We start from the raw sequence: 23,194 nt of genomic DNA, 5'->3' as shown, positions 1-23,194 counted from the left end.
TGATCAACAAGTGATACCAATCAAACATTAACTTCCACTGGACATTCTGAATTCTTCCTATCCCAAAAGTGATTTGCTAAAATACCTCAGTTGGTGTTCTAACATTGTTGACTACATGGACATTTTAAGCCCACTGTAAATATTGGAGCTCTAACCCTCATCCAAACAGAAGGCCCAAGAGGGTACAAAACTGAGAAGCTTGGCCTTATAACAGGAAAATCAGACTTCTTTCTGCTTTTAAGGCCATGTCACATTTTTTTTTGTTCTTTATTTCTCCTTATACAATTTCTTGTATTAGGAATTTGTTAGTTTTCACATATCCCTTGGGGTCAGAGCGCAGGGTCAGCCATTGTACAGCGCCCCTGGAGCAATTGAAGGTTAAGGGCCTTGCTCAAGGGCCCAGAAGAGTAGGATCTCTTTTGGCAGTGACAAGGATTCGAACTGGCAACTTTCGGGATACCAGCGCAGATCCTTAGCCTCAGAGCCACCACTCCGCCCAACTTCTAGTGATTTTCATTTACATAATCTCAGAGGAAGTCAGAGGCGCACTCCTGTGTAATGCGACATGCCCAGTGATTCACTCTAAATTGTCTAAGACACTCTCTGACATTTTGTCTTTAGTCGCAGTGATGGGCTTGTGTTCATGAAGTACAATACATTAAATGCAGTGACGAGTAATAAGGAATGCGGGTGTTTTGGACATCATAAACAGAATAGAAGCTTGACATATTTCTCGTTTTTAGGTACCATGACATAATGGAAAAAGGAATAAAAAGGGCATAGGACTCATTATACCTGTTAATCATTCATACAGCGGAGGCTCCATCAGGCAGAACACTATGGGCTGTTGCAAAAAGGGATGAACACAACTGTGCTTGAAGGGCAGGTCAGCATGCAGCCACTAAATGTGACATCCCCAGCGATTTTCAGTCATTTAATGGTGACATGTTCTGGCAACAAGATCAACAACTAAAGTCAGCACATCTGATATACCTAGAAGTCACATAAAGTGACATTGGCTTTAGGATTCCCAATACGGCAACCAGACATCCCATTCCTCCATATATCAGCCCCAATTTACAAGTCTTATTTTAGACAATTTGTAATTTCAAATTGCAGTCAATAGGTACCATTGTGCAACTAGCAAGGTGCAATACTGAAAAATACGCACATTCTAAGCAGACAAGATCTGTCCAAATGAGTGTTGTGGGATTGTGTCTGTGTCGACATGCCTGCTAACAAGCTCACACCACAGAATACGTTGCTGCAAAAATAAGAAGTCCATCACCTCTACCAAAAGAAGGAACTTTTCCAATTCTGCATTTGTAATTATAGTCATGAACACTTTCAAGTTAGTTTTGAAATAAAAAGTATGATTCTGTAGTTAGTGAGTTGAATCCTTTTATATTAATGTTGTGGGTTTTACATTATGCATTGTTTACACTAAAATAAGAATGCAGTCATTATGATTTGATTATCTGGTGAGCCCTTCTTCTGGTTCTGTGGAGTCATCTTATGAGTACACGGTGTTAATGTTAAGAGCACATATGATAACATATTGTAATACCTACATTATGGCAAAGAAGAAGTTTGAAAAAAGTTAATGACACATGTGACTCAGCATTGTTTTTTCACTCACTGAGTGGAGTGGGAGGGAGATAGCCATATTGATCTTGCTTCTGGCTTCAAGCATCCACCCAGGCACAGTCTACTTTGGGGACAGTGGCAGACTGCAGTTTGACTTCACAACACATATCACAGGCGACCTATGACAGATTCAGGTATGTGGTGCAAAAAAGAAAAAGCTTGCTTGGTTTTAATTTTCAATATCAGAAAGCAGGACAAGCACACTCCTTCTGGTTTTTAGGGTTTGAGTTACCACAAGAAGAGCTGAAATGTGTCAGTGACGTAGTTTTTCATCAGTTCCTTCTATCATTGTGAAGCAGAATTCAACAAATGCTAGATTATTTATTCCCTAATGTAGAAAACGTGAGTTGAGATTAGATAATCATAATACAGGTTAGAGATCCTGCTTTGTGAAAAAAGAGCTGAAGACCACAGGTTCAGATATTGTAGTTAGAGCTTAGGATATTCTCATTAAAAATGTGACCTTTTTAGCAATGGTTATTTTCAACTTTGATTTTTGCTTCACCTAATTTCTACAATGATCTTCTCTCCCATCTCTACCTGAGCTACTGCTATTCTTTAGTATCTCCTCGCAACCAGGTCTTTTCTCTTTCTAGTCATTTATTCTTCTTTAAGTCTTTACATTTCCCACTTACAATCCTAGCCTTAATGCTCAGAACCCTAAATATCCACCCAAAAATAGGTAAATGAATAGGTGGACAATCAAACACAATTGACCTATTGTAATATTTCTGATCATATTTAGAAAACTGATCATAGCCAGAAGTCCAATGTCAACTGCTTTTAACCAAAAAGGCCATCTACACAATGACAAAGATGGTATAAGTGACATCTAACCTTGGAGACTTGAGAGTTGTGAGTAAAAGGTCCTGTGAAAGCTCACGTAGCTGTATCTTTGATTGAAGATGAGGAACCAAGTAGAGCTCAAGCCATTGTTCACAGGTCATCATTAGGTTGTCCTCTTTAAACTGTGAAATGGCCAAAAAAATGTCTTACTGGCATTTATTTTTAAGCAATTTTAAAAACAAGATTTCAAATCAATTGGAATGACCTAGTTTTAAAAAATAACATAATAAAAAATATCAGATTTACAAAGAGTCAAAAGTTAAGTTGAAATAGCATCAATTTAAGAACATTTTATCAAATTATAAGGTCATGGTGGGCTGAATCTTGTCACTAGGCTGGAACCAACACTCAGTCAGATGCCATCCCATCACATTGTAGGACAGACTGACTTTACTTATTTTGTTATGCTTTGGCAACTAAGAACTTTGCTAAAAAAGCAAACTGCCAGACACAATTAATTCCAGCAAGAGTGTCAGTTTTCTCTCCACAGGGCCTCTTTGGAATGCAGCTTCTGGGTCTCATCTAATAAAATGATCAATCACGAACTGAAATCCTGAGATGTCTCCTCCTGCACCATCTAAATACTTGATCAGGGACAAATGATCATAACAAATGGCAGCCTTGATGGACAAACCTTTACACCAATAGTCAACCAAAAAGATGGGTGCTGTTTTTACTTATGCTGTTTGTTATTGTCCTTTGTCTATATATCTATGTACATAAATATCTGTCTGTCTATATTTAATAGCAATGACGCGCTCATCCGTATTACGTTCATAGCCTGGCCCTGGTGTAATGTGAACCGACATCCACAAGAGGGTAGGAGTGTCCAGTGAACAAAGGTAAGAGGCATAAGAAGTAAGCTGTGCGGCCTACATTTGTGCATACGGAGTCAGCAACAGGGCTGAAATGTTCAGCGAAGAAAAGCATCAAGAAGCACAAAGAAAGAGAACAGTAAAGGCTAGAATGCCCAAGGCAAGAAAATGAACAAAGAAATAGGGATATAAGGCATATCCGGTGAAAAGAGGTTAGTAAATGTACAATGCATTTACCATTGTTCCCTTATCCCCATTTTAATAAATGGCTATTTCACTATGATAGTACATACTAGAATATATATATATATATATAAATATATATATATATATATATATATATATATATATATATATATATGGTTGAAATAGTTTACTGTCAAATAAATGCAAAGAGTACACGACACGTGTTTCGCCCTCATTCTGGGCTCATCAGGTGTACACACTCCACTGCACTCCCTCTCGGGAATCGAATCTCGGACGTCAGCGCCAGAGGCGATGCCCCTAACGTTGCGCCACGGCGTGTGGTTTGTTTATGATCTGCTCTTCACAAACTGGGGGCACCGTGGCAGATGTTAGCAGGTTGCTGGCCAACCACAAAGCGTTACCTGGTAGGTAACCACCCATACAATCAGATTGTGACACAGACTTCGAATGCCGTGAATGTAATTACCCCGATCTACATGCTGTCAAATAAACAAACCACACGCTGTGGCGCAACGTTAGGGGCATCGCCTCTGGCGCTGACGTCCGAGGTTCGATTCCCGAGAGGGAGTGCAGTGGAGTGTGTACACCTGATGAGCCCAGAATGAGGGCGAAACACGTGTCGTGTACTCTTTGCATTTATTTGACAGTAAACTATTTCAACCATTCTATGATCTGCTCTTCACAAACTGAGGGCACCGTGGCAGATGTTAGCAGGTTGCTGGCCAACCACAAAGCGTTACCTGGTAGGTAACCACCCATACAATCAGATTGTGACACAGACTTCGAATGCCGTGAATATATATATATATATATATATATATATATATATATATATATTGTGGTACCCGGATGGGGGTGGTACCCAGCTGGGATGCCCGAGAAGACCCTGTAGGGGCCCGTGGTCACCGCCGGGGGAACCCCAAAACCAGTAGCACCATAGACCTCAGCCACACCCGGAAGAGCTGGGGGGAAGAAAAGAAGGGACACCCGGAGTGCTTCCGGGGATACAGCCGGCACTTCCGCCACACTGGGGTGTGTCGGTGGGAGATTGCCGGGAACACACCTTGAGCACATCCGGGTGCTTATTTAAAGGGGCCGCCTCCCTTCAGAGGATGACTTGAATCGGGTGGAAGATGGATGAGGTCTCTGGAGGAGAGAAGGAGGCGGCCGGAAGAAGAGAAAGAAAAAGGCATTGTGTTGGCCAGAACTGTGGGGTATTGGGGCTGTTGAGTACTGAGTATTGTGATGGAAAACCTCAATAAATGTGTGTGGGATAAATCTAACGTGTCAAGTTCCACAATATATCAAGTTCCACAATATAATGCAATTTACAGCATTCCTTGCAGAGCATGCCCTGTGGCATACGTGGGACAAACATCTAAAAGACTCACAACACATATACAGGAACATTGTAGTGCTGTCAGAATGAAAGACCCACAGTCTCTGATTTATACACATACAAGTTTAACTGGACACACGTTTAACTGAGACACTGTGAAAGTAAAATTAAGGGCCGATACTAAGAATATGTCCTGTATGTCTAAACATTTTCCTCTGATGATGACACCTGGCAGGTTGCCTTAATCTTATGAATAAAAAAATTATTTTAGGATGCGTGAATCATTTTCTCCCTTCAAATATGCAACCTGTATCACAGACCTTCACTTCCATATATATAAATCCATATATATATATATATACTAGCCATGTGCGCACAACTACGTTGCGCGTGTTAAAGTTGTCTGTGAAGGGCTCCCTGTTTAAACGTGGCTGCCAGTCCTGAACTGGGCCCTTTGTTGCACAGCATTATGATTTTTTATAAGGGAAACAAAATTACAAAACAAAACCCGTAGACATTGATTCGATAGGAACGGCCTACTCAGAATCACTGCCTAAATAGTAATTATGTGGTGGTGGAGGAGCATTTTTGCTTCTCTCCATTCACAGTCCGTCTCGTTTTCATGACGCTGTCATTTCCTCCCACGATCTCTTCTCAACCTTTCTCCAATCTCGCAGGTTGCTTTGTGGCAATCCAAAGAGTAAGGAAGAACCAATGCTTCTTTCTTGAACTCCAAACGCCAACTGATGGAAAATCACAGAAGTGTGTCCGACTTATATACTCTGACTGCCGACTCCAAGAACCGGGTGAACATTCGATTTGGACGAAGTGCTGCCAACGACGGTTGATAGAAACAGAAAAAAACACAGTCTCGACAACGAAGCAGGTGTTGACGCCAGATCTAAACACAAAGCACGGTGTCGACGCCAGATCTAAACACAAAGAGTGGTATCGACAGTGTTTGTAAAGAAAAGTAACAACCAAGGCAGTGTCAGGGGAACATGAATTCGCGGACAAACAAAGATCAAGATCCAAATGAAGATTATATATAAAGATTAGTTAATTTAAAGCACAACAATTTGTTTAGTTTGAATGTCTGTGTTTTGAGGTGTGACTGGAGTACTACAATCTTCAGTAGTATAAGCCTGGAGGAGATTCTTAATGCAATGCCTATGTTTTAGCTGTCTCTCTACTGCCATCTAGTGCTTCTTCTTCTAATTCATTCGCGGACAAACAAAGATCAAGATCCAAATGAAGATTATATATATATATATATATATATATATATATATATATATATATATATATATATATATATATATATATATATATGTCCATTTTCTTTTATCATTCTTGTTTGAATAAATTGTATTATTCTATTTATTGCAAATTTATTGTTGAAAAATAGTCTATCACCACATCTGGACCACAAAGTGAAAATTTATTAATGTAGACTTTCGCTGAATGAAGAACCTCATTCATAAACTGTATAGATGTCTTCATACTTCTGGCATCCGGGCTGGAAGGTTAACAGAGACCTTCACACACACTACATTAATTTGCCAGCCCTGGGTGGTCATCTTACTAACTTTTTTTTTTTAATGAATTATTGGCATTGCCAAAAGCAACAGTGATCATTAATTCATTGATTGATTAGCATGAATCAATCAGTTCTTCTTCTCATACTCATTTCCTACAGCATGGCAGTCTTACTCACACCCACCCAATTTAGAGCACACACATCTTTTAATGTCTTTTCAAAGACATTAACATACCTCTGGGTCACTCGGTTCCTCGAGAAGGACTTTGTGATTAGTGGGCACAGTGATGGCCCTCACTAGCAGGGGATTAAGGTTCAGCAGAGCCCTGATACTTTCTGATATTGTTGAAGCTTGGATGCGTACAAACCTATTTACAGCTGAGTACTAGAAAAGGCTTTACTGCATATTATGGAATACCAGTAACGGTGCACTGCACAATAACACGCACGGAATACACTTGACTTGAGCATTCCTACTTTTCACACTCTTTCTCGATATGTTTAGCATTCGTTTGCTCAGAGGTTGATGCGCTTGTTGCTTCATGTTCAGCTCTTCTTTTCTGCACCCTAGTGGCCCGCTTCTTCTCATCTTTCGTTGGCATCTTTTCGCATTAAAACTGATTAAGTCAGTGTTTGTGTTGCAATTACTTAGTGCATTTTCTTTAATTTTTCACTTAAGCTGGCACTGAAGTCTTCAATCTGCCTCAAGAATGATTTCAGATATGAAGAGGTAGGGGTAGTGACAGCGAAGGTGGTAGGGATGAGAATGGCGCCTGTACGCATGCACTGCACTGCCGCCCTGCTGGCCACTGCTGAGAGTTGATTCTACAATAAAATAAAATAAAATTAAAAAGAGGAATAACCTTCAATCATTACCCCCGAAAGCGAATAGTAGACGTCACATAGTGTATGTGGACCAAATTTCAGGTCAATAGTTCAAACGGTTTGCGAGCTACAGGTGATTTAAAATCCTGGACAGACAAATGGACAGCCACGGTAGCGTATTATATAAGAAGATATTGGCTGAAGCAATCATAATATCACTTATTAGGAATTAATAAACTCAAGCACTCAAGAAAGAGCATGCCCATGGATAACAAATAAGTAAAAAACTTATTTCTGGGACAAACAGATCAAAGTAATTACCAGATGTTGGGAGTTACTTTGGTAGCAGAGCACCATAGGAGCAACATGAGAAAGATGCTTTGTTTAAAAAAATGAGTGTATTTGTGAAGACCATGGCAGAAGATCACATGCTGGTGTAGTTTATCATCTTGTCATTGGCTGTTATTCAATTAATCTAAAAAAAACTTGAAGCCCCAACTGCTTTGAAATCTGTCATCTTTATATAGCTGTGCGCACTCTGGCTCCAAAATCTCCAAACTGGTACCTGATGCAAAGCCAAAACCCACGGCTAATATTTTTTTTAAGGACCCTACTGTCCACTGTAGTGCATTGTCAATTAAAATTGTGCTTTAATCCTCGCTCTTCTAGTCTATTTGTGGATGTTCGGGTCTTCAAAACCAATTTACAGGCACGCTGCTACACTGCAGGTTACTTCCATGGCCTAACTGAGAATATACAGCAGATTCAGAAAGTAATTCAGACCCCTTCACTTTCTGACACTGTATTGCGCTGTAGACTTAATTTTAAAAGCTAAAAATGTGCCACTTTGTAGCTTATGAATATACACTCAATACCCTTAATAATAAAGTGAAGCTGTGCTTTCAGGAAGGTTTGCATATTTCCTAAAAATCAAAAACTGAACTCTCTCGTTTATATGAGTATTCTGGTCCTTTGCTGTGGCACTCCAAATTGGGGCCAGGGGAATCCTGTTTGCTTTATGTATCCTTGAGCTGTGAAAAGCCAAGTCTCTGTAGAAACCCTGGTTAAGGCGTCAAGCCTTCAACTTCAAACCTTGAGGCTGTGGGTTCAAATCCTACTATTGACTCTGTGACCATGAACAAGTCACTTCACCTGCCTGTGTTCCAATTGGTAAAATAAATGTAATCAATTGTTGCCAAATGTGTTAAGTCACCAATTAAAAGGCATCAATCAAATAATATTAAAACTATGGTGAGGCGTAGATGAGGAGAAGGTCATAAAACCATTACTAAAGTGTTAAGTGTTCCCAGGAGCACAGTGGTCACAATGATTGTGAAATGGAAGAAGTTTGGAAGCACCAGGAATTCTTCCTAGAGTTGTCCGTCCAGTCAAACAAGAAGCGCACTGGTCAAGGAGGTGACCAAGAACTCAGTGGTCACTTTTACAGAGCTTCAGAAGTCCTCAGCTGAGATTGGAGAACCTGTCAGAAGGATAAACATCGTAGCAGCACTCCATCAATTAGATGCATATGACAGCCTGCTTGGAGTTTGCCAAGTGGACATTAAAAAAATTCAAAAATAAGAGGGAAAAATTCTCTGGTCTAAAGAGACAACAACTAAACTCTCTTGAGAGGACTCCAAGCACTATGTCTGGCGAAGACCATCTCCTGCCTACTTCCATCCACTCAGTGAAGCATGGTGGTGGTACCATCATGCTATGAGGGTGCTTCTCAACGATAGTGACAGGAAGATTGGTCAGAATTGAGGGAAGGATGAATGCAACCAAATGCAGAGACTGCTCCACAGCGCATGACATGACAGTGACCTGTATCATACTGCCAAGTCAACGCTGAAGTGGTTTCAGGGCAAGTCTCAACTTTGCTCAGACTTAAACCACATAGAATATTTGTGGAGAGATAAGAAGGTGGCAGTTTGTAAATCCTACCCATCCAATCAAACTGAGCTTGAGCGGATCTGCCAGGAAGAATGGAATAAACTGCCCAAACCCAGGTGTACAAAGCTTGTCGATACTTACCCAAGAAGATATGAAGCTGCAATTGCTGCCAGAGGGGCTTCTATGAACCACTGAATGAAGAATCTGCATACTTATATGAATTAGAGATTTCAGTTTATGATTTTAAATAAATTTGCAAACTCTTCTGAGAACACTTTTTTCTTTCACGTTATGGGTGCAAAAATGGCAAATGTATCCATTTAAAATTAAATCTACAGCACAATAAATTATGCAGAACGTGAAGGGGTCAGAATACTTTCTGAATCCATAGTAAGTGACAGTTCTTTGCGTAATGAACTTCACATTTTCAGATCACTTGTATATTAATATATATTTTTTACATCATTCTATTCCACTAGCTAAAATGATGCCATAATGAAGAGAATAGGCCTACCCTCCAGCCACTTTGTGTTAGTATATGCGACCAATGAAAAGAAATCCTGAATGATGACATTCTAAAATAAATCCAACAGCAAGCCCAGTTTGCTTCTTTTCTATAATGTTGTTAAATTTATATTCACAACTCATTTCAGTCTCACTCTTTAAGTCACATTTGTTGGAAGACTGCCTCAATGGTGGGCGGAGGGCTGGCTTTTTATATGGAGGAAATATAGATGACATAATTAGCGTAGGCAAAAGCGCTGGACTGACAGCATTTTTCAAGATGTGGTCATGCAGTGAGCTAATTCAAACCTGCATAGATTTCACTGTAAAATAAATCTCTACACGAAACATTGATTCATTGTTTTTAGAGTACCTTTCATAGCAAGTCATCTCCTCAAAAGTATGTCATGAACAAAGATACGATAAGAATAAAATAATAACCATGCAGCGGCCTGTTCTCCTTGTTCATGTGTGGTGATTATCGCCCTGTTGAATGAGAAGCAGTTTAATGGCACACAGGACTCAGCCAAGCATGAGAAATTGAATGTGGCTCTCAACTTTCCTTAAAAATGGCTTCAGATGTGTAGGATTGACTGGAGGATGGCCAGGCATATTCATTACATGCTGAGGTCAGTACCAAGACAAGTACGAACAATAGCATAAGGCGTTCATGATGGTTAAAAAAAAGAATTGGGAAAGAGTAGGACCCAAATTAAACTAAAAAAAGCAAAGCAAAGGATTATGGAAAAAGGCGAGGCTCATGCTGAATAATAAATGAACAAGTTGAAGAACATGAGAAGCTCATCGCGACATATGATTAAACTTGATGCTTCAACAACTGAATCCTGTGAGAGCCAGAAGTCTCCTTTTATAATAAAGTGGATTGACTCACATTGGCTTACGGTAGTAAATGAGAGGCTGTGGCCACCAGACAGTGGAAAGTGACAGTCGGGCTACAGGGATGATCAGCAGTGTAATTCAATGAATTAATTGATTAAGAGCACGCAATGAAGAAGGTTATGAGAAACATAAAAAATAAAAGTCAAGTGAAATAAGCAGAAGATTGAAGGTTTGAATGAAAATATAGAAACTGACAATGCAATAGAGGAAAAGGCACTTTGTGAGCGTCTCTGCAAATTAAATTATTCTGAATTACCCATTGACATTAGGGGGAAATTGCACACATTAAGCATTTTCATTTTCAGTAACTGTATATTCTATCATATAAGCTGCATATTATTTATGTACTTGACCATACACTCCATTGGCACTAGAAGCAAGCAAGCAAGTCTGAGTGGGTGTAAGGCAGTTTAAAATTACATGTCTGTTAGTAAGTGCAACATCTAAAAAATACTAACATGAAACAGTTTAAAAACGTCATTTTGTGTACATACACTTCTACTCCAAACACACATGAAAAATTACCTTTCCAAAAAAAATTATATTGTGAACATTCCAGCCCAGACAGACGCTAAGGACGCCAAGTACCAAAGCACACGTAATTTTATTTACACAGTTCCAACAAGCACCAACACGCTTTACTTTTCTCCCTTTCGTTTCTTCTTCTTTCTCTCTCTCTTTCTTTCTCCTCCACTCTTCCTCCGGCAAGCTTTGTCCTCCTTCTCCTCCACCTGACTGTGGCCCCTTATATAGGGCACATGAAAGTGCTCCAGGTGTCTGATGATGTGTGGCCAACAGCACTTTCGGGGGTGGCGGAAGAGCTGCTCTCCGGGGCTCAGCAGTAATTGTAGCACCCCCTGGCGGCACCTGCGGATCCCAACAGGGCTGTACCAAACTCCAACTCCCATGAAGCCCTGCGGGAGTCCAAGGCACTGCTGCTACCCAGGGGGACTGGCATCTAACATTCCGGGAGAGGTAATGCTCTGACAACACTTGCTTCCTTCGTGCTCCCAACGTGGCAGCATCTGGGCCAGTAACAGAATGTATTTGTCATGAAAAACTTGAATTAATAAAAGTAAAAATCATTTACTCATAGCACCATATGTACAAATAGTGCAGAGGACAGCCATCAAGACATGACAGGGCTCTGTTCCTGGTCTCAGTATTTTTATACTTGTTTATTTCATTGTTTTCTGTGTATTTTGAATTTTTTGTTTCTAAATACATTTTTGTTTTCCTTTATATATTTTATTATTCTTTCATTTAAATTTTTTGTTTATGAATTTCAATTTAATGTGCCCCTTGCCTTATGTTCCTTGATTTCAATATGTTGACCACCCTCACCCTATAAAAAACCTTAGTTTTCTCAGTACCATCACTGAGAAATTGGTATTAATACTTAAGTGGTATGCTAGGCACACTAGCAAGTAGCGTTATATGGTAGTGATCAGGCAAAAAAACATATTCAAAAGCCAAAAAAAGAGTTGAAACCAGTAAGTCAATAAACACGTCAACCAAATATAAAATAAGAGATACAAATTATACTCAAAACTAAGGTATCTTCGAAATACTTGATAAAGAACTTTGAAATTTAGTCAAAAAGAACATTTGGAAAAGGGTTTTGTCATCTGCAAATTCAGATAGGAAATACAGTGGACCCTTGACTTATGAACTCAATTCGTTCGCGAGGGCTGATTGTAACTCAAGTTGGTTGTAAGTCAAGACTATTTTTCCCATAAGAAATAATGGAAATGCCCTTAATGTGTTCCGAGCCTCCCACAGCAACACTTAACTTTTTTTTAATAAAAAAGCGTTGTATAATGTGCATAATTTACCAAAAACACCAATAATTTTTCTAATGTACTAACCAAAAAGTTATAACAAGTGCCTAGCCTACCAGAAACAACAATTTCATACGGTACTCACCATTTAAGTTGACATCTTTGGCTTGCAGGAAGGAAGGAGGAGGAGAATGAAATGGAAGGTGGTTATTGTTTGGAAGGAGCCTCCTTATACAAATCTTTTCTTTGTAAAATTGTCGAGCTGGTGGATTTCGACATGCTGTACATATTAACGAGATCGGTCACACGAACACCACTCTCATATTTCCACACAGTTGCCTTCTTCGTTTCGATTGTGATCGCTTTCTTTACCTTCGTTACCTTCTCTTCCTTCCTTAGCATTATCGAAATAAATTATATAAATCACTGCACTGACCGAAATTACGTCCACAAACACATGCATCTGGGCTCTGACTGATGCTTACAAATGCTCTCGGCTGTTTGTTTACAATCGCACAAGCGGATACACGTGACCGCATTCGAGTCGTAACGCAACATGTTGGTCGTAATTCAAAACAAAAATTTTGGTCGTAAAGCAAGTTGTTCGCATGTCAGGCCGGTCGTATATCAAGGGTCGACTGTACACCTTTTTATATCTGTTGCGGCATCAATCAAGTGATGATCTCTTAGGATATGGCCATAACAACAAGGGTGGCTCTTCTAAGAACAGTAGAGACAAAATGGTGGTGGAAACATCCTAAATTAAATTACAAAATGTGAAGTAAATCCATTTTAAAAAAAAAAAAACTGATTTCATAATTAAATTCCTGGCCTAGGAAAACCCTCAAAACAAGTGTAAAACAAACACCGAGTAAATTTCTAAAATACAGGTTCCTAGCATTATGTTGTTCTTCTCTGTTGTGAATGAATTACTATCAAAAGGGCAAAAAGAGGCTACAGGCCACAAAATTAACAAGAGCCAGACCACTACTCCAGTAGAGCTAGCATCTAAAACAGACCTCATCCTAGATGTCCTGACCCCAACTCAAAAGGTAGGCACAAATGGGGCTCAGGCTTTAAAAGTTTCAAATATACAGTGAAGAGACAAGATGCAAAATGTAAAATCCCTCTGGCAAAGAACAAACAAGTTCTTCAAAGATTTTTTTAAAGAAAAAGACGAATAACACAAAGTCAAAGCAAAACCTTTAGCAAAGAAATCCATGAATCAGCAAACCAGTAAGAGTCCTTGATCGCCACATAACAAAAAACACTACTATATGTAGCACTATGTAACATACACACAGTAGCTAAATTAATAATGCCATATCAAAGAAAATCATAATATTTCATAAAACATACTGTACATACATTAAGTTCTGCACTGATAAGTTTACAATGGATAAACACAACCAAAAACCATGGCTAACCAGTGAGTTTCAGTCCATGCTGAGAACCTGATACATCGCCTTCAGGTCAGAGGATAAAGCTCAGTACAGTGCAGGAAGAACAAATCTGAGGAGAGGTTTCAAAACTGCCAAGATGGCCTACAAGAGCAAGTTAAAGGCCCATCTGACAGACAATAACCCACTGCAAGTGTGGCAGGGATTACAACTAGTCACCAATCTCAAAAGCAGTACACATGTGCCAGTCTGTGCTGATGCCTCATTGGCTGAAGAGCTAAATCTTTTCATTGTCCGCTTTGAGGAAAAGTGGTCTCAAATTGACACTCTTCCCTTGCCAACTCCCAGCTGTGACATACTCACTTTTCAGGAACTTCAAGTGAGACGGGTGCTCAAGGCAGTGAAACTGAGGAAAACTGCTGGAAAAAAAAGGCATACTTGAAATGATACATAAAGCTTGTGCTGACTAGTTTGCAAGAGTCTTTACTAAGATATTTAATCTGTCACTAACGCAGGCCACTGTTCTGTCCTAGTCGGCTATTATCATCCCTGTCCCTAAAAAGTCAGTCATCAATATCCTTAAGGACAACAGATAAATTGCATTGACATCATGAAATATTTTGAAAGACTTATTGCTCATCACATTAAAGCCAGCCTCCTTCCCACCATAAGTTATGTTCAGGTAAACAAACTCCAAAATGACTAAATAAACAAAAAGTAAACCTTACCCAGGGAGCCAACTCTGTCTGTATCATAATTGTCATGTCAAGCACAAGGTAAGGAAAGTTTGAATAAATGGAGTTGACCAGTGTCACACACGTGCGAGTAGGAGGCAGCTAAAGGACTCAAGTAATTGTAATACCACATCAGACCAGGGGGCAGTGGGGTGCACTGATTGTCTTTCTCAGTTCCTTGCAGGCCCTTCCTGGGAAATCCTGCCGAGTTCCTGCGCCTTCGATGACATCACTTCCGGTTTCAGGTGCACGGGATGACATCACTTCCGGTGCCCACAACAGCACTTCCGGTTCCAGGGCCTATGGGGATGTCACTTCCGGTTCCAGCCCCCAGAATGATGTCACTTCCTATACTGGCCTTTAAAGCCGCCATCTTGCCTTTGTTTAATCAGTTCTGTTTTGGACTCGGTCTTGTAAAGAACAGTTTGAGAATTCAACTTTTTTGCAGCCAGGACATATTATACGGGTGGCTGCCCCAAACCTTTATTATGTCTGATGTCTTATTGTGTCATAGTGGCATAGTTGGCAGGATAACGGCAGGACCTAAAATTGATACAGGTAGGAAAGTACTGGGGCTGAGTTTCTGGGTGGGGAGTTCATCCGGTGGTCAGGAAAGACTGGGTACAGGCTATGCTCCCTAAATAGAAAACACATAACTTACCAAGTGGAGAGTGTGGAGAAGACCTATAGACATGGGCTGGTTTCTGGGGATGAAACGAAAAGGGCTTATTATGTTCTCTTGGAGGAGAAAGCTGAGTCACCCATTGGGACTGACGACCCAGCTAAAAGTGGGTTATCCCCAGACCAGCAGGCAAGGAAAATAAAAACTTGGGAGTTCGACCTGGAAGGATCAGTCTGGGGGCAAACTATGGCCCTCTGGGAGCAGGTGGCATTATGGCTAAGGCCGTTTGAGCTAACCACCTGCCAAATAGTGCAGCAAGTAGCCTGCTTTATTTTTTTACAACATCTTCCCCAACACTTTGCCCAGCCAGTCTGGGGATACTGCCATTCCATGGAGGAGCTTATACAGCTCATAAAAAGGCCTAAGTCAGCCTCGAAATCTGAGAGAGCAGAATGGTCCTCTAGTGGATTCCCTAGAGATTACAACATGTCTTTTCTGCATAAACCGGAGCCTGTTCTGAAGTCCCCAGGCTGCTTGGCGTGCAACCTGTCTGGGAACGAGACGGGATGCAGGGGGAGGGGTGGTTTGTGTGCCCTTGCCAACCCCCGACGGTTTCAAATACAGCAAATGTAGTCGTTAATGGTTACAAACTTAAAACATTGTTTGACTATGGCAGCAACATTTCCATTGTTGATGGCCAATATGTCTTTCCGCGACAATGGATTAAAGTAAAGACCAGTATTAAATGTATTCACAGAGAAGTCTGTAAATATAGAACCGCCCTAGTTTTCATTTCTCAGGGAGGATCGCTAAAAAACATCCCTGCTGCTGTCCTCCCCAATCCACCTTTTCCAGTGATTTTGGGGCGGGGCTGGTCTAATAATAAATGCATTAGACTACTGACTACTCCCAATCAATGCTTCGGCCTAGTTATAGATGGGGATGACTCGTCTCAAACTGTCTCCACGCCATGTAATCAGCTGGTGGAGAGAGGTATGGAAGCCCAACAGGAGGACGGGGAGACTCCTGGACCATCATAGTCGGATACATCATCCACCCACGCCTCAATGAGTCAGGACGAATCTCTGCCCCTTGAGGTCAGACCGGAATCTCTTTTCGAAATTCATTTTCAATTTAGAGAAACACCTGCTTCTTTTAAAAGGGAGCAATGGAATAATGACTCCCTAAAATTTGTGAAGAATAGTTCTCATCAATGGCCAACGCACACATCAGTCCATCCCACAGGGACCTCACTTCGTAATAGAAAAGAATCTATTATATCAGGTAGCCAAGCATGACGGGGAGGCCCGGAAATTGTTGTTAATTCCATGAACCTACCGGTGGCAGGTTTGTGAGTTGGCACATTCTCACCTCCTTGGAGGCCATTTAGGCTCCGAAAAAACTTTGGAGTAGTTCAAGCTCCAATTTTATTACCCGGGAATTAATGAGGAGGTTCGCCGTTTTTGTACTTCTTGTCCAGAGTGTCAACTGCGGCATACTCCTAGGAGGGATAGTGCTCCTCTCGTTCCCATTCCCTTATTTGATATTCCCTTTGAAAGAATCGGGATCGATATAGTAGGACCCTTAGAGCCCTTAGGCCAAGGACACAAATATATATTAGTCCTCATGGATTATGCGACCCAATATCCAGAAGCTGTTCCTTTACGCTCAGCGACATAGTGACAAAGCTGAGGGTTATCATCCGATAGTGTCCCTATAGACTCCCGGAGGCAAAGAAAGTAGAAGTGGAGCTGGAAATCAAGCGAATGCTGGAACTAGGAGTGATAGAGGAAAGTTTTAGTCCCTGGTTCAGTCCAGTCATCTTGGTATGTAAGCCTGACGGCAGTTGGAGGTTTTGCAATGACTTCTGTCGGCTTAACCAAGTCTCCCAATTTGATGCTTATCCCATGCCTCGCGTGGACGATCTCCTCGAAAGGCTGGGTCAAGCAAAATTCTTGACCACACTTGACATGACAAAGGTGTACTGGCAGATTTCTTTTACAGATTCTGCAAAGGTTAAGACTGTGTTTAGCACCCCTAGTGGACATTGGCAGTATTGTGCCCTTTCATTCAGGTTACACGAGGCTCCTGCGACTTTCCAGCATCTGGTGGAGAAAGTGCTCCGTCCCCATAATGCATGTAATGATGCCTATCTGGATGACATGGTCACCTATTCCAGCATATGGTAGGAACACGTACAGCAGGTCAAAGCAGTTCTGCGGACACTAGAAGAAGCCGGGCTTTGAATCAATCCAAAGAAATGTTTCTTTGAACTGAAAGAGGCTAAATATTTGGGCTACCTGGTGGGTCGGGGTACTGTGAAGCCACAGCGTTCAAAAATAGATGCCATTTTGAAATGAACCCATCCGCGAACCAAGGGGCAAGTCCAAGCCTTTCTCAGTTTGGTCCTGGTACTACTGTTGGTTTATACCTCAGTTTTCTGAGACAGCAGCGCCCTTGACTGATTTGATGAAGAAAAGAGCTCCTAACAATGTGGTATGGACTGATAAGGCAGACGCTGCATTCTGTGACTTGAAACAGGCTCTTACTTCAGCACCAATATTAAAAGCTCCTAATTTTTCTCTCCCTTTTATGCTCCAGATGGACGCTTCAGACACAGGCCTGGGAGCCATGTTGAGCCAAAGTGTTGATGGTGCTGAACATCCCATCATGTACCTAAGCCGGAAACTGCTGGATTGGGAGAGCAGGTATGCGGCAGTGGAAAGGGAAGCCCTGGCGATTAAATGGGCAATTACGCAATTAAGGTACTACCTCTTGGACCGGAATTTTACTCTTGTGACGGATCATGCTCCCTTGCAGTGGATGGCCCTTCACAAGAAGTCGAATCCACGGGTCACTAGGTGGTTTCTTGAACTACAACCTTACAAGATTTCGCTCATTCATCGTAAGGGCTCTCTCCATGCCTACGCCGATGCCCTCTCTTGTGCCCACGACCTTCTAATGGGTCAGGGCTAAGGGCGGAGCCTCGTCACACATGTGCGAGTAGGAGGCAGTTAAAGGGCTGAACTAATTGTAATACCACATCAGACCAGGGGGCTGTGGGGTGCACTGACTGTCTTTCTCAGTTCCTTGCAGGCCCTTCCCAGGAAATCCCACCATGTTTGGGTGCCTTTGATGACATCATTTCGAGGTCTGGCACCCTCGATGATGTCACTTCCAGTCCAGATGATATCACTTTCGGTTCCGGCCACTATGACAACGTTACTTCCAGTTCCGGCCCCCAGGATGATGTCACTTCCTATACGGGCCTTTAAACCTGCCATCTTACCTTTGTTTAATCAGTTCTGTTTTGGACTCACTCTTGTAAAAACTCTCTTTGAGAATTCAACATTTTTTGCAGCCAGGACATGTTATACAGATGGCTGCCCCAAACCTTTATTATGTCTGGTGTCTTATTGTGTCACACCAGGAAAAGAAACATTGAGAAACTAGGTAGAAAATGCGTAACCTAAAAGCTTGTCTCATCTTTTTACCTACACCAGAAACAGTACACAAAAGTCAAAGTTGCTAATCCAGAAACCTAAAGTCTAAATACCAAGGAAAGCTAATTAAAGTTTTTTTTTTTTATCCACAAACTCAGAAAATTGGAATAGCAGCAACCTCCAAAACACTTGTCTAGTTAGTCACAGGTCACGACCCTGAAACCATGCCCCCTAACAATGGGTCACCACATTACAGCAATGAAACACTGATATGGCACCGTCAGAGGAAAAAGCAAAATGGCATCAGGAAAGACACCAAAAATTTGTAACTTGTTTAAAACAGCATCCTAGCTAAAAAAAAGGTATAAGGAAATGTACAGACAGATATAGGAATACACAAAGCACTCAGAAAAAAAAGTGTAAAAAATACATAAGCAATTCAGATTATAGCAATCATTCTGAATTTCTTCTGTAGAGTGTATTAAATCAGACAAAACAAGAGAAAGGCTTGGGGTTCCACTCCGTATATTATAAACACTGCTGTGAAGCAAACTGTGATGATGCTGAGTAGTCTCAAAAGACTGAGTCCAAAATGGGACTGCTGAGTCTGGAATGTTGGAGGTTTCTATATTTGAGAGGAAGGAAGAGGTGGGTCTAGAAGGAAGTGATGTCAGGATCTGGGTTGTGACCAGAAGTACTATCTATGGTGGAACTGGAGGACAGATTAGGCATTCATTAGTACATTTTGCCAATCCCTTATCCGGTCCAGTATGTTTGATTAAGCCCCTTGATTACTTTGACTGCCTCCTGCAGGGTGATGTAAGTTTCATGTATTTAGCTCTTGTTTAAGGTTTTGTTCTTTGAATAACAGACTTGGATTTAGTCCTTTTTGCGGTTGCACCTCTGTGAGAGAATCATTTCAAGTTTGCCTTTTTCTTTTTCAGTGTTCCTGTAGATATTCATTAATATTTTTAATAAACTTATTAAAACGAGGATGATTTTGTTATTTGAGCCAGGGGTTTTTCGGGTTCCACTGTAAGCTTTGACATATTCAACCAACCTTCAGGGACAGGCTTAAATTTACGTTTGTAGGCCTTAAGAGTGGTAAGATCTAATTTTTCTAAATAAAGCCCTTTTTTGAGCCCTGCTATTGAAACAAAAGGATCCCATTTCCTGGTAAACATTACTGTCAGAAGGCAACTGAGCTGTTAATGTCTTTCAATGGTTCACTCCACATCATCATGTAGATTGTGCTAAGTGCATGGGGGAGGCTGTCGTAATTTTCAGGAACGTAATGAAAACAAGAATTGGAGAAGAGCCTACCTAATACACAAGAAACTGAGAGAAGGCAAGAGAATGAAACTTTCCTATCATGTTCCCTAGAAGAATATAAAAGGAGATGAGCGGCAGAGGAATGGCAGTTACTGTCATTCACCTAAGGAGACTGAACTCTACCTCAGAGGCCATTCTGGGTACCCAGGGATAAGCAAATCTGTTCAGTGAAAAGGTTATTACCAAGAGCTACCCTGTTCATTGAGTCCTGCAGGAAAAGGGACCTAGTTTATCGCTAGTTAGACTAATGTCCTTAAGCTTTGGTTTGCTTAGTACCCAACAACCAACCCTACCTCCTCTACTGCCTTCTACTTTGACCACTTTCTTTAGGGTCTGTAATTTTAAATTTTGGGTGACATTTTAATGTCTATACCTAAAGTACTAAATAGCCCCCCAGTGTCATGAAGGGTTCTGGAGCCTATCCCAAGAATGAACAAACTCTGTACTGGGTGCCAGTCCATCATAGGCCAGACACACACACACACACCAATCACACAATAGGGCCAATTTAATGATGCCAATCCAGTAAATCTGCATCTCTTTGGACAGTGGGAGGAAACCGAAACAGCTGAAAGGAAACACAGACATGGGGAGAACACACAAACTCACTGCAGGAAGGACTTGGGTGCTACCACTGCACCACCATGCCATCCATGTATATAGTTAGGTCCATAAATATTTGGACAGAGACAGCTTTTTTCTAATTTTGGTTCTGTACATTATCACAATGAATTTTAAATGAAACAACTCAGATGCAGTTGAAGTGCAGACTTTCAGCTTTAATTCAATGGGGTGAACAAAACGATTGCATAAAAATGTGAGGCAACTTAAGCATTTTTTTAACACAATCCCTTCATTTCAGGAGCTCAAAAGTAATTGGACAATTGACTCAAAGGCTATTTCATGGGCAGGTGTGGGCAAGTCCGTTGTTATGTCATTATCAATTAAGCAGATAAAAGGCCTGGAGTTGATTTGAGGTGTGCTGCTTGCATGTGGAAGATTTTGCTGTGAACAGACAACATGCGGTCAAAGGAGCTCTCCATGCAGGTGAAAGAAGCCATCCTTAAGCTGCGAAAACAGAAAAAACCCATCTGAGAAATTGCTACAATATTACGAGTGGCAAAATCTACAGTTTGGTACATCCTGAGAAAGAAAGCAAGCACTGGTGAACTCAGCAACGCAAAAAGACCTGGATGTCTACGGAAGACAACAGTGGTGGATGATCGCAGAAGCATTTCCATGGTGAAGAGAAACCCCTTCACAACAGCCAACCAAGTGAACAACACTCTCCAGGGGGTATCGATATCCAAGTCTACTATAAAGAGAAGACTGCATGAAAGTAAATACAGAGGGTGCACTGCAAGGTGCAAGCCACTCATAAGCCTCAAGAATAGAAAGGCTAAATTGGACTTTGCTAAAGAACATCTAAAAAAGCCAGCACAGTTCTAGAAAAACATTCTTTGGACAGATGAAACCAAGATCAACCTCTACCAGAATGATGGCAAGAAAAAAGTATGGAGAAGGCGTGGAACAACTCATTATCCAAAGCATACCACATCATCTGTAAAACACGGTGGAGGCAGTGTGATGGCTTGGGCGTGCATGGCTGCCAGTGGCACTGGGACACTAGTGTTTATTGATGATGTGACACAGGACAGAAGCAGCCGAATGAATTCTGAGGTGTTCAGAGACATACTGTCTGCTCAAATCCAGCTAAATGCCGCCCAAATTGATTGAGCGGCATTTCATGATACAGATGGACAATGACCCAAAACATACAGCCAAAGCAACCCAGGAGTTTATTAAAGCAAAGGAGTGGAAAATTCATGAATGGCCAAGTCAGTCACTTGATCTTAACCCAATTGAGCATGCATTTCACTTGTTGAAGACTAAACTTCGGACAGAAAGGCCCACAAACAAACAACAACTGAAAGCTGCTGCAGTAAAGGCCTGGCAGAGCATTAAAAAGGAGGAAACCCAGCATCTGGTGATGTCCATTGAGTTCAAGACTTCAGGCTGTCATTGCCAGCAAAGGGTTTTCAACCAAGTATTAGAAATGAACATTTTATTTCCAGTTATTTAATTTGTCCAATTACTTTTGAGCCTCTGAAATGAAGGGATTGTGTTAAAAAAATGCTTTAGTTGCCTCACATTTTTATGCAATCGTTTTTTTCACCCCACTGAATTAAAGCTGAAAGTCTGCACTTCAACTGCATCTGAGTTGTTTCATTTAAAATTCATTGTGATAATGTACAGAACCAAAATTAGAAAAAAGTTGTCTCTGTCCAAATATTTATGGACCTAACTGTATAATACCTACAGTGTATGTCATGTTGACACATGTTGAAGATTTCCAGCTGATAAGTAAACAACGTCAAGCAAGCCAAGAAGAAATGTTAGCATTTGAACAGTTGTAAAAGACAGCGATCTGTCCATGAAAACCACGTACTTCGTCTCCACTCTGCCAAGCCTCTAACAGACAGTGACAGGCTGTAACCAGCATGCTTTGCCAAGTTTTGCCTTATAGCTGTCCTAGACTAGTGCACTGAACTCTACAATAAATAGGAAGAAGAATGACACAAGAAATTGCAATTAATAAACTGAATACAATTGAATACAAGTGGCATAAAGTTGATCTTTTGAATTCACAATCAGAATGCACCTTATACACGATTGTGCTAGACATCTTTCTCAAAAATACATAGCATAGTGTTTCCTTGAATAAACAGGGAGTCAGCATGAAAATAAAGGGACGTGTTATTAGTGAAAAATGTAAAATAAATAAACTGACATTTACTGAGAAGCACTGGAATTTCAAAATCCTCAGGGAGGAAAAGCAATAAAATTTCAGGGAAGAAAAAAAAAAGATGAATTAAAAACAAAAACCAATATAAAGTGTAGCTGCGTCTTTTCCAGTTTCCCAAAATTGAGCCGCTACTGAGTTGGTGAGACAGGATCAGCATGAGTCTAACGCGTTGTCACACATGTGCGCATGGGAAACAGCTAAAGGGCCTACAAAATGGTAATTATACGCCAGACCAAAGGGCAGCGGAGTGTGCTAACTGTCTCTCTCAGTCTCTTGCAGACCATTCTGGGGAAATCCAATCCAATGACATCACTTCCAGACAAGAAAATGGCACGATGACGTTACTTCCCGTTTTATCAGTTAAAACCGCCATCTTGTCTCCATGCAGTCAGTTCTGCTCTGGACTCTGTTCTATGCACATTGTACTACTTTAAATCAACCTTTGCAGCCGGGAAAAACAATATACGGGTGGCTGCCCCAAATCTTTATGATGTCTTTGACTCTGTCTTATCACAGCGTACAAAAGACATTTCTCAGTCCAATAAAGTTCATTTAAAAAA

At 41.0% G+C, this 23,194-nt stretch overlaps 1 protein-coding gene across 1 annotated transcript in view; it reads right to left on the bottom strand.

Annotated features, from left to right (window-relative positions):
* Positions 1-23,194, bottom strand: part of btbd16 (BTB (POZ) domain containing 16) — a 101,110-nt gene that overhangs the window by 53,446 nt on the left and 24,470 nt on the right. Inside the window, exon 4 of the mRNA XM_028792567.2 lies at positions 2,485-2,615. Within this exon, the coding sequence (XP_028648400.2) occupies positions 2,485-2,615 (131 nt within the window). The remainder of the gene's footprint in view (positions 1-2,484; positions 2,616-23,194) is intronic.

The sequence above is a fragment of the Erpetoichthys calabaricus genome, chromosome 2, assembly GCF_900747795.2.
Source record: "Erpetoichthys calabaricus chromosome 2, fErpCal1.3, whole genome shotgun sequence".
NCBI lineage: Eukaryota > Metazoa > Chordata > Cladistia > Polypteriformes > Polypteridae > Erpetoichthys > Erpetoichthys calabaricus.
Note: the sequence above shows the minus strand (reverse complement) of the source record. Positions and strands in the feature narration are given on the sequence as shown.